This window comes from Ranitomeya variabilis, chromosome 5, assembly GCF_051348905.1.
Source record: "Ranitomeya variabilis isolate aRanVar5 chromosome 5, aRanVar5.hap1, whole genome shotgun sequence".
Taxonomy (NCBI): domain Eukaryota; kingdom Metazoa; phylum Chordata; class Amphibia; order Anura; family Dendrobatidae; genus Ranitomeya; species Ranitomeya variabilis.
The window spans coordinates 602,477,494-602,495,580 of NC_135236.1; the positions used below are offsets into that span (position 1 = coordinate 602,477,494).

The 18,087-nt window shown below is 42.7% G+C and overlaps 1 protein-coding gene across 4 annotated transcripts in view; it reads right to left on the reverse strand.

Moving 5' to 3' along the window:
* Nucleotides 1–1,389: 1,389 nt before the first annotated feature.
* Nucleotides 1,390–18,087, reverse strand: part of JADE2 (jade family PHD finger 2) — a 309,232-nt gene continuing 292,534 nt past the window's right edge. For all 4 annotated transcript variants that reach the window (XM_077266044.1, XM_077266043.1, XM_077266042.1 and 1 more), the window contains exons 11-12: nucleotides 5,580–5,675; nucleotides 1,390–3,659 (exon numbers count right to left, since the gene is read on the reverse strand). In XM_077266044.1, the coding sequence (XP_077122159.1) occupies nucleotides 2,794–3,659; nucleotides 5,580–5,675 (962 nt within the window). In that variant the 3' untranslated portion in view covers nucleotides 1,390–2,793. The remainder of the gene's footprint in view (nucleotides 3,660–5,579; nucleotides 5,676–18,087) is intronic.

Consider the following 18,087-nt stretch of genomic DNA (forward strand, 5'->3'; position numbering starts at 1 on the left):
TTTAGTGACCAGTGAATGGTGGAATGAGACGATTAAGTGCATGTCTGGTTATCACTGAAAAATAAAGGATTACTTTTTAAGGCTTAGGAGGGACTGAATTAGTCGTGTGGAAGCTGATGAGCTAATAGTCCCCCATAGATGCGGAATTTTTTGTCATGACGCTGTAAAAAGAAACCAACAGACTCTTATATTATGTGGGTGTGAGGGTGTGTGTATAATATATATATATATATATATATATATATATATACACACACACACACACACATACACATCTGCTGCTGACAGTAATGGATATTCTTGGTGCTCCCAAGGCTGGGGCCTTCTGACAGCATAGAGTTCACCGATACCTGTTCGCGAAGGAAAAAACCTTGTCATACACTAAATTGATCACTAGTACTATGCAATTATAGGAGGGTAATTTTTTACAACATTACTGGATTGTAGAGCACAAACAGGTTACATAAAACCAGGACTTGAATTTTTACAGATCTCTCAAAAATTTGAAGTGCAAACGAGGTAAGGACCTGAGACATGTACATCTATACATCTGAAGCCAACACAGATACAATAAGAAACAATGTTTGAAGCTGGTAGTTGGAGCTAGCCCTGTGAAATGATCAAGAACATTTCACAATTACGACATGACCCTAAAGTGTATGCTCAATCTAAGAAGGGTTTTCAGAATTGGAAGCGCTGTATGACCTCTCAGTTTCTAGGTTGGTAATGTTATCGTGGTACATAAGCACAAAGGCGTCCATTTTCCATCTCAGTAAATACAGATAATAATCATTCAGGAATATGTACAGTCAGGACCACATGTAGCCCCTCGGCTGAGAGTAGGACAGAGCTGGATTTGGAGTGGAGGAGCTACTCTGTTCCTTGAGTTACTAGGAAGCGCCACTGAAAATCAGCATTATGTTAGCAGGTCAGGATGCCACAGTTTATGTACAGTGCAATCGTCAGCATCAGGTCTTGTGAAGAGGGTTTAGGATAAACCGCTGTCAGAAAAGCTGCCTAAACTGTCCCAAATCATTAAGTAACTGCAAGACCTTTGCATAATGTTCCTAGGATTACTAGAGCATTGCCATAGTAATAACATTAAGATTGAGGATCTGCAAAACAATCGAAAAATAAAGGAAAATTAACTTTCCACTTTTGTCATCAGTCTCTGTGAAAATGTATATTATATGCTACTGGATACAGGATTCTTGAAACATTATTCTCTCATGACAATCTGTAGACATTCCATACTTCAAATAGTAAGTGCATGTATAGTTTTTGTGGCGCCCCCTGTGCTGAATAGAAAAATACTATAAAAAAACAAAAACTGTACAGTCACCTGTGTTAAAAGGTTTCTCTTGGTTCTTTTTTTTTTTTTTTTTTTTTAAGGAGTGAAAAATAAAAACCATAGAAATCCTTTATCAATGGAGATGTAAGCATTCATTCTCTGTTAGGCATTTCTGTGGATTGAACCTTACCGTAAAGCCACCCCAAACGCATTAAGCTAATGTCGATACTGACGGATTCGTCTGACAGTCTAATGTGAATGGGAGCCCTGGGCAATTGATTGTCGGGGAAAATATTAATGCGGCATGTCTGATTTCGACCAATCGTATTGTCTCTTCGAGATCAGCCTTTTACAGACATGTTTGTCAGCTGCTCTCTCAGAGAACACAGGAGCGCTCAACAAAACGAGAGCTCCTGTGTATGGGAGATCCGGCCGAGGTGGTCGCCACCAAGATGATCGTCTTAACCATTGCTTGGTCGACAGTCATCTATGTGTATGGTGGGCTTAACTGAACTAAAACTCCTCTGACAGATTCATATCATGAGGCAGATAGCTTAACAACAGGAAGAATGCAATCAGTCACCCATTATGATATTATGGCATTTACAGTTTTTGTAATAAGATACATAATAATGAAACATATGAGAACCCTAAAACTTCATGTCCCAGTGTAGATGTTTATGTATTTCTTTATGACCACATATGGTTCATTGAAAATATTTTGTTACAAAACGAATGCCTACGTTTTCCCCTCTTGGCCAAACCACAGAGGTGAAGCCTAGTTTGTCCACCTGAGCAAGTAAATCCAACCGACTGTTAGAGGGCTTAACATCAATATCTTCCAATAGCTGTTTGCATATTCCACTCCCAGACGCAGCAGATGTATTGATAAGGAGAGCCAAGACTGGCTCATAGTGCTGCACACTTCTGCTGTTTGGTGTCTGTTCATGGCCAACAAATAAAGCCCTGGATGGAAGATAATGAGTTCATATAAACCTTTACAATAGCAAAAGTTGCCTTCCTCTACATATAATAAGTGCTTTCTTCAAATAAGCAATGTATTTGTGCTTTAAACTACTAGTAACAATTTTGCTTATTTTACTAAATGTTTCGTATCATTAAATGATGAAAGTTAAACTCATAAACTACTTGTGTCTTGTCCAAATTTAATGCCCAATACCGATACAGCTGTAGCCACGTCATCTTTTAATGGCCTGCTGTGGAACAAGAAGCACGGGTCCCTTGATGCACATGCTTGCATTTAACTGGGAAATGCACGTTAGCTACAAAGGGACATCTACAGTACAAGTAGCTATGTCTGTGAGGCTTAAATATGACTACAGGTAGAGAAAGACAACTCTGCTGGAAAGACATGTGTTACATATATGTGGGTATATGTAAAACACATTATATATACATACGACAGACACCTCTGCTGTACATGGCAGTCATATTATGGTTTAGGCATCATGAAACGTTCCTGTTTCTTTCCAGCTGGAAAATTATGATGCCAAAATACTCATTCGGACAATGTCATCGTTTGAGGCATCAAACGGCTTAAGCTGCGTTCTTCCTTGACTTGATTCCTCCTCAGAGTCCGTCATTTCTACATCTGAATAGTAGCCATCAGTTTCTATGTCTAAATGGGAGTTTGCTTTGGGCATTTCTTTTACTTGACGTCCATTTGCCCTTTCAGAATTCTCACTCTGTGACCCCAAACTGGCCTTTCTGCCCTTTGGTAATCGAAATCTCACCATTGACTTTGCACAACCTAGTGAGTCAGGCACTTTGACAAGAGAATTAGACTCCGGTTGAACATATTTTACTGAAATGTCCCCATTGTCTACTTTACTGATATCCGAAAGGTTTTGTGAGTCATCGGTCTTTGACCCTTGCAAAAGAGCAGAACCTTTCTTTACGTTTTTTTTTTCACTGTGCCCTCTTCTCTCCACTTGTACCTTGGCATATACTTTTCCAGTTCTGTTGGGTCTGTGGCTGTTAGGCATTTTTGACTCATCTGTTAAGCACTTCAAATCATTCCACAGGGCAAGTTGGTCATCCTGTGAAATGGTGCCATGGCTGTTTCTGAGACCTTTTTTCTTTCCATTTGTTCGTGTTTTGCTTTTCACCTTCTTTACAGTCTCCATCTGCTTGAGAGGGGACTTGAGCGAGTTATCCATCATGATGCTTAACAAGGTCTCTTCATCCTGTAATAGTTCTTCAGAAAGAAGACCGGAAGCATCATTCTCCCTGTGGCCATTGTTTAAGGACCATTGAGTCATTGTCATGTTCTCAGTGGTGATTTGAACTGGCTGAGCCAACCAGCTGCTAAAAAATGTTCCATCTATTGGGAATGATGATGTCAGATCTGTAAAAAGAAGAAACAAGACACTTTGAATCATAATTTTTATAAAAGTCATCTTATTCTTGGACATATAGAAAGAGAATGAAATATTAAGCTGAAGACTGAAGGCTAGGATCTTCACATATCCATCCCATTGTAAGCCCTGTCTAATGTTTGTTGTATGTAAAGGAAGATCTAACACAAGAGTGGACAGAGCGTTAGGTCGTAGCAGAGCTCCGAGAATTAAACACACTTGATATCAACATTACGTACTGAAATTGTTGTGAGTTATGTATTGATCATGGAGGTGAGCGGAAACAGACACCAGTAAAATGGTCAAGAATTACCATAGTGTCTTTCAATTTTCCAGAGTGTCATGTAGATACACAAATTATAAAAAATTATATTGTGGTATCAGAGCTAGAAAAACCTATGTAAATACTTGTATGCCCTCCCAAAATACAAACATTTTATAGGACTATTGGCTAGCCAAAAATTAATTTTTGGCTAGCCAATAAAGGTGTTGCTCCATTACTACTAAAATACTTTTGTCTCTTTTTTGGGCATAAGAGTATTTACATAAATGTCCCAGAGTGAATCTAGCAGTCATATATTCTCCAGTACGTTTAGCTCACCAAACAGGGGAAGAAGAGTGACAATTATTGTTTTATTACTGTCACATAACAGCTCCCATGTTTTTTTTTTTTGCAGCCCCCAGTTGTCAGTTTTGCCTGGATGGTTATAGAAAATACAGGGGCACCCATGCGGATTTTGTATTTATTTATAGCGCAGTCGGCAGGTGATGAATACTCCCATCAGCCGCTCCTGATGTCACTGTTATTAGCGGGAGCAGGTGTAGGCTGATGGGAGTAGTAGTCCCATCAGCCACCGCCTGCTGTCATTGTTATCACTTGAATATAACTCATCATTCTCCCCTGCTAACGCTGATCACCAGCAAAACAGGGGAGAATGATGAAAGCCGCCTTCACCACTCGGCACTGGGGAACAGCGCTTACTGTACCACTGCGTCTCAAGCGCCGGTAAGTGTCACATGGATGAAATCCCAGTGTGTCATCAGTGCGCACGTGTGTGGGACGTTTTGCGGCCCGTGCTGTTGGTAAAAAACGGACATGTCTATGTGTGGGTTACATAGACACACGGTCCGTGGAAACACACTGACATGTGCACAGCAATGTAGATTTCAATGTGTCTACATGGGTCAGTGTCTCCGGTACGTGTGAAAACTGACACCACATGTACTGGAGACTCTGACGTGTGAAAGAGGCCTTACATGATTTCAGGACATAATTACAGATTGGTAACGGTTTGTTGCCAGATGAGCAATGAATAAAGAGCTATAGGAGAACACCCACAAAATAAGAGAAATAACTAGTTCATCGTTAGGAAGTCTGCTAGTTGATATAGGATAAAGCAGGAAGAGGTTGCAAAAAAATACCTCAGGATTACAAATGTAAAAGCATGAATTTGAACCATGCAATGCATGTGTGCGTGCGGCTGTCACCATTTTAAAGCTTGTAGTAACATTCATATTTCATTATTTGGAACAACCAAGCATTTTTCCAGACACCTTACAAATCAACATTGTCTGATCACTGGCATCAGAAGATTTTGCCATTATAGATTAGTTCATATTTTTAGTTTATTACAAATTTTGTAAATATATTTGAAATAGATCTGTCATCATATTAACAGTTGTGAACAGAAGTTCATGAGGGCATTGCGCCAACATATGGTATAGTCCTGTCTCTGACATTTAATATCGGTGTAAATAGGAAAGACACAAAACTGTACATAGGAATAGATCAAAAAATTGAAGATAATACTAAAATCTCCTGCTTACATATTGTACATATGATATGTACATATGATATGTACATATAATGTACAGCATAGACCTGAATATTACATGAAGTGCGAGATTACCTAAGTGTCCCAAAACAGATTGCTTTCCTCTTCTCGTTCTTTCCTTTCTTTCAAGACAACTTGTTTTTTTTCCTTTTGTCTTCTTTCTGGATTCCACTGGAACAAAATATTTAGTTTAGTAAAATGCAAAAAAACAACAAAAACTTAACTCTAAAATCCACAATTGTGATCGTAAATTCAAAGTGTGAATTCTTGCACAGTGGTGGAGTTTCCTGATAAAGAGGACTATATTGGTAGAAATGTGGGCATGCCGACAGACCAGGCACTGATGTAGCAAATTACATGTTTATATCAAACTTTTCAAGGGACAGATGCTGAGAGAGCGGTCTTGAATACCGTACATTTTAGTTCAATCCAAATGTCCACATAGTTAATTAGAATGGAAAGCGTTTGTAAGGTTCCTGCAGAGTGATATGTGTAGAAAAACTGTATTTACAAAGTTTTTGTTCAGAATCTTTAGTGAAAAAGTATTATTGCTGTCCTACTGAAGATTTAGTTTAAAAGAAGTCAGTCACCCCTAAAATCAGGGCCGGTGCCAGTGGTGGGCCGCTCAATCCGCCGCCCCCGCCGTCGCATTCAACTATACCGGCGTATAGACGCCGGTACAGTTGAATGCAATGATGGAGGAGAGAGCGTCTACAGACGCTCCTCTCCCATCATTCCCCGCTCTGCCTCTGACACTGCGGGTGCGCGATGATGTCATATCATCGCGCACCTGCTGTGTCCCGGGCAGACTGCAGCTGCTGAGACAGGAGCAGGAACCAGGAAGCAACGCTGGGCACGAGGAGAGGTGAGGAGAGTTTTTTTTTTTTCTGGACTGTGGGGCCATTCTCGGAGGAGGGGAGGGGAGGAAGAGAAGAGATGTGGGCTGTATATAGTTCTCTGTGGGCTGTGCTCTGTGCTGTATACTGCTGTGGGCTGTATATAGTTCTCTGTGGGCTGTGCTCTGTGCTGTATACTGCTGTGGGCTGTATATAGTACTCTGTGGGCTGTGCTCTGTGCTGTATACTACTGTGGGCTGTATATAGTACTCTGGGCTGTGCTCTGTGCTGTATACTACTGTGGGCTGTATATAGTTCTCTGTGGGCTGTGCTCTGTGCTGTATACTACTGTGGGCTGTATATAGTACTCTGTGGGCTGTGCTCTGTGCTGTATACTGCTGTGGGCTGTATATAGCTCTCTGTGGGCTGTGCTCTGTGCTGTATACTACTGTGTGCTCTGTGCTATATATAGTTCTCTGTGGGCTGTGCTCTGTGCTGTATACTGCTGTGGGCTGTATATAGTTCTCTGTGGGCTGTGCTCTGCTGTATACTACTGTGGGCTGTATATAGTTCTCTGTGGGCCGTGCTCTGTGCTGTATACTACTGTGTGCTCTGTGCTGTATATAGTTCTCTGTGGGCTGTGCTCTGTGCTGTATACTACTGTGTGCTCTGTGCTATATATAGTTCTCTGTGGGCTGTGCTCTGTGCTGTATACTACTGTGGGCTGTATATAGTTCTCTGTGGGCTGTGCTCTGTGCTGTATACTACTGTGTGCTCTGTGCTGTATATAGTTCTCTGTGGGCTGTGCTCTGTGCTGTATACTACTGTGGGCTGTATATAGTTCTCTGTGGGCTGTGCTCTGTGCTGTATACTGCTGTGGGCTGTATATAGTTCTCTGTGGGCTGTGCTCTGTGCTGTATACTGCTGTGGGCTGTATATAGTTCTCTGTGGGCTGTGCTCTGTGCTGTATACTGCTGTGCGCTGTATATAGTTCTCTGTGGGCTGTGCTCTGTGCTGTATACTGCTGTGGGCTGTATATAGTTCTCTGTGGGCTGTGCTCTGTGCTGTATACTGCTGTGGGCTGTATATAGCTCTCTGTGGGCTGTGCTCTGTGCTGTATACTACTGTGGGCTGTATATAGTTCTCTGTGGGCTGTGCTCTGTGCTGTATACTGCTGTGGGCTGTATATAGCTCTCTGTGAGCTGTGCTGTATACTACTGTGTGCTCTGTGCTATATATAGTTCTCTGTGGGCTGTGCTCTGTGCTGTATACTGCTGTGGGCTGTATATAGCTCTCTGTGGGCTGTGCTCTGTGCTGTATACTACTGTGTGCTCTGTGCTATATATAGTTCTCTGTGGGCTGTGCTCTGTGCTGTATACTGCTGTGGGCTGTATATAGTTCTCTGTGGGCTGTGCTCTGTGCTGTATACTGCTGTGGGCTGTATATAGCTCTCTGTGGGCTGTGCTCTGTGCTGTATACTACTGTGTGCTCTGTGCTATATATAGTTCTCTGTGGGCTGTGCTCTGTGCTGTATACTGCTGTGGGCTGTATATAGTTCTCTGTGGGCTGTGCTCTGTGCTGTATACTGCTGTGGGCTGTATATAGTTCTCTGTGGGCTGTGCTCTGTGCTGTATACTGCTGTGGGCTGTATATAGTTCTCTGTGGGCTGTGCTCTGTGCTGTATGCTACTGTGGGCTGTATATAGTTCTCTGTGGACTGTGCTCTGTGCTGTATATAGTTCTCTGTGGGCTGTGCTCTGTGCTGTATACTACTGTGGTCTGTATATAGTTATCTGTGGGCTGTGCTCTGTGCTGTATGCTTCTGTGGGCTGTATATAGTTCTCTGTGGGCTGTGCTCTGTGCTGTATATAGTTCTCTGTGGGCTGTGCTCTGTGCTGTATACTACTGTGGGCTGTATATAGTTCTCTGTGGGCTGTGCTCTGTGCTGTATACTACTGTGTGCTGTATATAGTTCTCTGTGGGCTGTGCTGTATATAGTACTCTGTGGGCTGTGCTGTATATAGTACTCTGTGGGCTGTGCTGTATATAGTACTCTGTGGGCTGTGCTGTATATAGTACTCTGTGGGCTGTGCTGTGTATAGTACTCTGTGGGCTGTGCTGTATATAGTACTCTCTGGGCTGTGCTGTATATAGTACTCTCTGGGCTGTGCTGTATATAGTACTCTCTGGGCTGTGCTTTATATAGTACTCTGGGCTGTGCTGTATATAGTACTCTGGGCTGTGCTTTATATAGTTCTCTGTGGGCTGTGCTGTATATAGTTCTCTGTGGGCTGTGCTGTATATAGTTCTCTGTGGGCTGTGCTGTATATATTACTTTGTGGGCTGTGCTGTATATATTACTTTGTGGGCTGTGCTGTATATATTACTCTGTGGGCTGTGCTGTATACTACTGTGTGGACTGTGCTGTATACTTCTACGTGGGCTGTGCTGTATACTACTATGTGGTCTGTGCTGTATACTACTGTGTGGTCTGTGCTGAATACTGCTGTGTGGGCTGTGTTATCTACTACGCGAGCTGTGCTATAGTATGCAGGCTGTGCTGTATACTATGCGGTTTGTGCTATATAATATGCGGGCTTTGCTATATACTATGGGGAGTATATTATATTCTATGGGGAGGCCATGTTATGTACTATGTGGCTGTGTTATATACTATTGTGGGGGTATATTATATTCTATGGGGGAGGCTGCGTTATATACTATGGGGGGCTGCATTATATTCTATGGGGGGCTACATTATATATTATGGGGAGGTGGGCTGTATTATATTCTATGGGGTTACATACTCTGGGGTGGCTGCATTATACTCTGTGGGGTGGCTGCATTATACTCTGTGGGGTGGCTGCATTATACTCTGGGGTGGCTGCATTATACTCTGGGGTGGCTGCATTATACTCTGGGGTGGCTGCATTATACTATATGTGGGCTGCATTATACTGTATCGAGGACTATGGGGAATACGTTATACTATATGAAGAACTATGGGGTGCATTATACTATGGGAAGTGAATTGTACTACATGGATGACTGTGGCGGTGCATTATACTATATGGAGCACTATGAGGATTGTATTATGCTATATGGAGGACTATGAGGATTGTATTATGCTATATGGAGGACTATGAGGAGTGTATTATACTATGTGGAGGACTGAGCAGTGTATTTTAATATATGGAGGACTATAGGGAGTGTATTATACTATATGGAGGACTATGGAGCACATTATAATATATGGAGGACTATGGGGTGTATTTTACTAAACAAGTAAAATGCTGCATATTCGGATTGTTTTTGCTGGAACAAAAAGCCTTGTTGTCAGCAGCACATTGCCAGTGTAAACTGTAGATGTGCTGCTGAAAACATGATACTGTATGGTGATCTATTAGTGATCGTTCTGTCTCATCATTATTCCTCAGCTGGTGGAAAGAGGCCGGGAAACAAGCGTTGAACAACTTCAGTATTGTCGATCAAACTCGTTTAGCGGCCTGAACTCAGCGCACGTAAATACAACAGAAAGGCTTCTGTGTGATGTGCAATATGTTAGCATTTGGGGACCCATTTTAAACTTTGCCTAGGGCCCCACTTTGCCTAAAACCGGCCCTGCCTACAAGTGTACAAAGATATTATACAGTCACCATGTGACAAGTGGGCCTGTGTAACTTCAAATGCCAGGGCTGAATTTTAGTCCCAGTCCGGCCCTGCCTAAAATGCAAATTAAACAGTTATATAGGGAACATAGCTCCATGTAAAAGCCACACCTGCCTGACATATTTCATTGTAGTAGTTACTTTTAAAACTCATTTTATTCCATATGCAAATGTGGTAGCTTCAGTGCACCCTTGGTGTGCCAAAAGGGCTCAGTGCACAATTCTGCTGCCTTTATTTGCAATATGAGATGATCCCAATTTCGCTTGGACAGAATGAGCGCTGTTTAACTCAAACCATGGCCCTATGCGTGCACACAGACTCTAAAGTAGCCAGCAATGCATACACTATACGGGGCTAAGCATCACTGTCATCAATGCCTCCAGTCAGCGGCCACTGCTTGCTATAATAATACACCGGGAAGTGTAGCAACTGGCATCAGTAAGTAGGAGACAGTGCTACGTGGCTCAGTTACATGCTCCTCACATCTTATTATGGATCACAGAATAGGTCAATATAGGGCCTCTGACTGAGTTCAAAGCCATGATTTGAGTTGAAACAGCACTAGCTCTGACCAAGCAAGCACTAATCAGAATAATAACAGCTCATAATGCAAATTGAGAGGTGTAACGGAGTATTGAGCCTTTGGTTTGGCCACACCAATGGTGCACAGAACCTTTGATAGTGAGAAGTAAGCCAAACACAAATTCTAATTTGAAATTGAAGCCAAACAGAGGTTCATGTGTGCATAATGTGCATGTCCATGTATGTATAATACTGTATGTGTACCTCTGTATAAAGCGTGCATAACATGTATGTGTGCATAATAAGTATATGTATACAGCGAATTAAATAAGTATTGAAACCGTCAACAATTTGCTAAGCAAATACATTTCCAAAAGGTACTATTAACATGAAATTCTCATCAGATGTTGGTAACAACCCATCCAATCCACACAGGCAAAGAAATCAAACCATAGGTGTTTATAACATTAAGTTATGAGAAGAACACAGGAAAAAAGTTTTGAACACGCTTACTGAAATTTATTAATACTTTGTAAAAAAAAGCCTTTGTTGGTGATAAATTCAAGATGCCTCCTGTATGGTAAAACTAGTCACATGCATTGCTCAGGTGCGGTTTTGGTCCATTCTTCTACACAAACATAATTCAAATCCCGAGGGATCAGTGGACTTCTAATGAACTCAACCCTAACACACCTCTTCAACCTCTCACTCACAACTGGTGTCTTCCCCTCATCCTTCAAACATGCCAACATCACACTCATCCTCAAAAAGCCCTCCCTCGACCCATCCTCTGTGTCTAACTATCGACCGATATCTCTTCTCCCTTATGTCTCAAAACTACTGGAACAGTATGTCCATCTTGAACTGTCCTCCCACCTCTCCTCTCCTCCTGCTCCCTCTTTGACCGGTTACAATCTGGCTTCCGACCCCATCACTCAACTGAAACTGCCCTAACTAAAGTCATCAATGACCTACTAACCGCCAAGAGCAAGCGACACTACTCTGTCCTCCTTCTCCTGGACCTCTCTTCTGCCTTTGACACCGTGGACCACTCCCTCCTGCTACAGATTCTCTCATCTCTTGGCATCACAGACTTGGCCCTATCCTGGATCTCGTCATATCTAACAGACCGAACTTTCAGTGTCTCCCTCTCCCACACCACCTCCTCACCTCGCCCCTTGTTTGTCGGTATCCCTCAAGGCTCAGTTCTAGGACTCCAACTCTTCTTCATCTACACGTTCGGCCTGGGACAGCTCATAGAATCCCACGGTCTGCAGTATCATCTCTACGCCGATCACACGCAGATCTACCTATCCGGACCTGACCTCACCTCCTTACTCACCAAAATACCACATTGTCTCTCTGCTATCTCGGCCTTCTTTTCTGCTCGCTTTCTAAAACTGAACATGGACAAAACAGAATTCATCATCTTTCCCCCACCTCACTCTACCCTTCCACCAGACCTATCCATCAAGGTCAATGGCTGCTCACTTTCCCCAGTCCCGCATGCTCGGTGCCTCGGGATGATCCCCGACTCTGCCCTCTCTTTCAAGCCACATATCCAAAGCCCTTGCCTCCTCCAGCAGTCTGGAACTCAAAAATATTTCCCAGATCCATGCATTCATCGACAACGAAACCACAAAAACACTAGTGCACGCCCTTATCTCCCGCCTTGACTACTGCAACCTCCTACTCTCTGGCCACCCCTCGAGCACTCTGGCACCACTCCAATCCATCCTACACTCTGCTGCCCGACTAATTTACCTGTCTTCCCGGTACTCCCCAGCCTTTCCCCTATGCCAAGCCCTTCACTGGCTTCCTATCATCCAGAGACTCCAGTTCAAAACCCTTACTAAGATATACAAAGCCATCCACAACCAGTCTCCTCCATACATCTGTGACATGGTCTCCCGGTACTTACCTACATGCAACCTTCGATCCTCACAAGATCTACTTCTCTACTCCCCTCTGTAACTTCTACCTCAACACATCAGACTCTCGCCTACCATAGAAACCTTCAAAAAGAACCTGAAGACTCACCTCTTCCAACAAGCCTACAGCCTGCAGTGATGCTCAACCTACTGAACCGCCGCACAACCAGCTCTACCCTCTCCTAGTGTATCCTCACCCATCCCCTACAGACTGAGCCCTCGTGGGCAAGGTCCTCCCCTCCTTCTGTACCTGTTAGTGCCTTGTTTTTTGCTCATGTTTATTGTATTTGTCTATATTTGCCCCTTTTCACATGTAAAGTGCCATAGAATAAATGGCGCTATAAATATGTATAACAATAATAATAATAATAATAATGAACTCTGATCTTTAGTTCCTTCCTTAAATTTTCTATTGGATTCAGGTCAGGTGATTGGCTGGGCCATCCTACAGGCTTTATATTGTTTTTCTGAAACCAATTGAGAGATTCCTTGGCTGTGTGTATGGCATCATTGGCTTTTTAAAATGTCCACTCTCGTTTTATCCTCATCATGCTGGTAGCAGATTTTTATTGAGTATGTCTAGGTAAATTTGCCCATTCATCCTTCCTTCAATTATATGAAGTTTGCCAGTGCTATATTCTGAAAAAACAGCCCTCCAAACTTCATTAATAGTATGGTGTCTTTGGAATGATATACAGTGCCTTTTGGCCTACAATCATGATGTATATTTGTAAGTTGTGTACCGGGGTGTGTTCCTCAGGATACAGTGAAGTCATGGGCAAGAAAACAAACTCCTAAACAGTTCACTAACTAATTATTTTACTTAGTTATGTGGATGACTCAACAAGAAAATAGGAAAGATTCAAAACATAATACAGACATTCAACCAGGAGGCTGAGGCCCTTGCGCTGTGCAGCGTGAGCACCCAATTTGTACCTACTATCCTTTCTATAAATTTATCTACTGGTGTGCCTGTCAAAGCCGGCTGCCTGTTACTACCCTGGGAAATGGGACAATTATATAAGTGTAACGTATAGGTTCTTCTGCAGTACAGCACAAGTTTACATTCTTAAAATCAAATGCCTCTATTCCCCAACCAAATATCTCTCTCCCACCCGATGTGACTTCAATGAACTCAGGGAACAGTCTGGCCTCAACTACAGTTGAAACCAGAATAAAAATGCCTTAAAACATTCTCTCTCTCATTATTCTGGCATTTGGCAAATAATAATTATGGATATCCTAATTGACCTAAAACAGGAAAGGTTCATTCCGATTTCATGCCAGATATCAAGAAAAACATGCATATGTGTCTTTTTATTTAATGTATGTAAACTTTTTCTTTCAACTTTATATCGAAAATATCCTAACAGTTAACCAACTGTGACGACTATTTTGCCGTAAACAGTCTATCGACGTTAAACAATTATCCCGTATTACAATGTTTCTCAGAAATATTCTCCTAAAAAAAAAAAAAGTTATTTGGTTTGAAGTCCGATGCGTGCAGTGTTGGCACCTAGGCATGGATTAGGATTCTTAACTACGAAACAAACCGAAAATGTGACAGCAAATCTGGAAGAGCCAGAGGCAAATTTTGGCCATAATCGTGGCCTGAAACAGGCATATCTATCGAACTACGGGTTCTATCTCAGCCTTGAATATTTTGGCGCCAGAATTTAGGGAGGTGCGTGCATGGTTATCCACTGTGGAACCGTGGAAGTGCCAGGGCTCTGGCCTGTCGCAAAATGTCGGCAGAGCCGGACACCCACACATCACCGCTGGGCACCGGGGACACCTGCAGCACCGGCCAGCAACCGCCGGGCACCCGGAGACCCCCACAGCAGCACAAGACCCCGCAGCAGCACGCCGCACATCGGAGCCCCCCTCATCCCTGCCTGCGGCCTGCAGCATCACCCCACTCCTGCCTCCTCCAGCAGGGACCCCGCTTCACCGCAGCCACCACCCCCGGTAAGCAATAAGATGCAAGGATTATAAGAAGCACCATCATTTTATTAAAAAATATTTTTTTTCTTATTTTTCCTCCTCAAAATTTGGGGTGCGTCTTATAATCCAGAGCGTCTTATAATCCGAAAAATACGGTATGTTGTAAAGTGCAAATGGTGTGAGACATGTCTGCTGCTCCTGTCAGCACTACTAAGCATACACAGATGTTAATTTCACCACACTCCAATTTCTAGTATATATATATTTATATATATTTGAATATATGTATTCAATGCCACGACGTCATAGTTTAATCTTAATAGGAGAAAAAGGAGTTTCTTAGTGGAGCCTATGCTCTAAATCCATCCACTGCACCTGTAGTAGATGAAATCTATGGCAAAGGCTAAACAAATAAAAGTTCTATAACTTTATACTTTGTTACAAATACTCTTAGAACTCTTATGAAAACAGTATATATTTTACTTTCATGGCACAAGTATATTGTAGAAAGCTGATGGTTTCACACAATTCTTTGTGCAGAATGTCAGGAACCTCAGTGCGTATTAATATCACAATTATTTAGGCAAGTATAATTGTGTAGCATGACAATCCAGACAAGCAGTGGATGAGCTGGCTACAGATGAGCAGCCTAACTACGAGTCTACAAACGGGAGAAATCATTAAGTAGGCCTAAACTCTATCCAAGTATATGGTTTATAGTCCCAGTGTGAGAAGCTGATATGTCCAATGTTTCCCTTGACATACTCAATTTCAGTACTAATAACTGTTGGCAAAGTGCAGGAGATAATAGAAAGAACATGCGTTATGCACACTGGAGCCAAGCGGTTGACTAGTCTTGGCTTGACTTCGTATTTCAGGGCAAGTCATTGGCTTGGTCTCAATATCCTGTGAATCTGTCTACCAATGAAATCAGAAACCTTATTTAAGTTAAATGGAAATTTAACTGAACAGCTCCTCAGACTTCCTGAGACGAGGAAAGGCAGATTTACAGTTTTTTCCCAAACAGATACAATTTTTGGTAAGGTTATGAGTAATCTTATATGAGCAAAAATAGCAAATATATAACAAAAATGAAGTTTAGGAATGTGCAGAAGGTTAGTCAGGGCCGTTAAAGGGGATATATTATGATTATTACAGAGTTTGGGATATAACTTATGAAAGTATTACTTCTGGAGCAGGTCGCCTTGAAAGATATAACTTCAGACATGTCCGAGGTGAATGGAAACATCCTCGCTACATATATGTATATGTAAAACAGAAAATCACTTTGTATGATCTTTCAATAATTAAATTGCATTTTATTGCATGAAGTACAGTGGGAAAAATAAGTATTTGATCCCTTTGTGGATTTTGTAAGTTTGCCCACTGACAGACATGAACAGTCTATAATTTTAACCCCTTAACCCCCAAGGGTGGTTTGTGGAGCGCCCCCACGATAGGGCAATGGGGTACTCGGTACCGGGTCCTTCGGTTCGGGGAATGTCACGGTGGCTGACCCGGTCGGTGATCCTTTGAGGGGTGTCCAATAAAAGGAAGAGTTTTTATGGGATAATGTTCGTGACGCCACCTGTGGTATTCAGTCAGGGTGACCGACGCTGCTTAGGGGTCCGCTGGGGTGATGTTATGGCAGCTAGATGGTATACCTTCCCACAGGTGAAGTGTATCCCCGGGGCTTCCCAGAGGTGTAGATGGTGGATGATGTAGGGTGCAGTGAATAACGAGGACACAAGGTTGCAGTCTCTTTACCTTTACTGAAGGCTTCAGCATCCACAGTCCAGGGTACAGGCCACAGGGTAGGCAGAGTCCGGCCAGTCTGAAGGCAAATCCAGAGTCCCTTTATCCAGGTGGAAATCAGTAGCCTTCCTCTAGCGCCTGTGTGTTGTAGTACCTCCCTGCTGAGCTTCTCGGTAAGGTCCTCACAACTATTGTAGATGTAATGTCTCTTTCTCTCTGTCCCCCAGATGGTATGGATAGGACAAACCCGTATGACTGGTGGCCTGAGGCTTTTTACAGGGACCCTACGACGCCCCAGCCCCCACAAGTTGCCACCGTGCCTCCTGGGTATATGGTCGGGCAGCCAACGTGGAATTGACTGTCCTGCCGGTCTCTGAAGCAAGGCTTGGAGACGATTGCTCCCTCGGTGTTCCGGCTACCGGATTCTGTGCCTCAGAAGGAGGCAGCCTTTTGCATGGCAGAACTCCCTCTGGTGTTATCTCCTTGTGCTATGACTTCGTTTCTCACCCACTACAATACAATTCTCTTCCGTGTCATTTCTTAGGATGCTGCTGCACGTGGGGCAGGCGCAGCTCCGTGGCCCTCTGTCTAGGCCTCTGACAGGATCCCACCCCTGTCAGGGACCTCTCTGTCTGCAGCTCTGTGATGTTCCTCCTTCCCTCTGGCTGCCTGACAGGGTGCCGTCTGGGTGAAGCCCAGTCAGCATCTCTCTAACTTTCTATCCAAACCACCAGTTTTACCTAATTGTGAGGAGTGTCCTAATAGATAGGAGCATAGCTCCCCCTGGTGGACTGGAGTGTGAAGTGTGTTGTGTGGTTTGTGATATCTGGTAAAGAGATCTCCTTTATTGCCCTCAGACGTAACATCACTCCCTCTGGTGGAAGAACGACATTACTGCAACGACCAGGACTCTGGGGCGCTGCAGTTTGCACGTTAATGACCGGGCCAATTTTTACAATTCTGACCACTGTCCCTTTATGAGGTTATAACTCTAGAACGCTTCAACGGATCCTGATTATTCTGACAATGTTTCCTTGTGACATATTGTACTTCATGATAGTGGTAAAATTTCTTTGATATTACCTGCGTTTATTTGTGAAAAAAACAGATATTTGGCGAAAATGTCGCAATTTTCCAACTTTGAATTTTTATGTCCTTAAATCACAGAGATATGTCACACAAAATACTTAATAAGTAACATTTCCCACATGTCTACTTTACATCAGCACAATTTTGGAACCAACATTTTGTTTTGTTAGGGAGTTATGAGGGTAAAAAGTTGACCAGCAATTTCTCATTTTTACAACACCATTTTTTTTTTTTTTTAGGGACCATATCACATTTGAAGTCACTTTGAGGGGTCTATATAATAGAAAATAACCAAGTGTGACACCAAAGATCTAAAAACTGCACCCCTTAAGGTGCTCAAAACCACATTCAAGAAGTTTATTAACCCTTCAGGTGTTTCACAGGAATTTTTGGAATGTTTAAAATAAAAAAACGAACATTTAACTTTTTTCACAAAAAAAATTTCTTCAGCTCCAATTTGTTAACCAAGGGTAACAGGAGAAAATGGACCCCAAAAGTGCTTCACAGAAGTTTATAATGCAGAGCCGTAAAAATAAAAAATCGTATTTTTTCACAAAAATGACATTTTCTCCCTCAATTTTTTATTTTCCCAAGGGTACGAGAAGAAATTGGACCCCAAAAGTTGTTGTGCAATTTGTCTTGAGTATGCTGATACCCGATATGTGGGGTAAACCACTGTTGGGGCGCATGGGAGAGCTCGGAAGGGAAGCAGCGCCATTTGACTTTTCAATGCAAAATTGACTGGAATTAAGATGGGACGCCATGTTGCGTTTGGAGAGCCCCTGATGTGCCTAAACAATGAAACCCCCCACAAGTGACACCACTTTGGAAAGTAGTC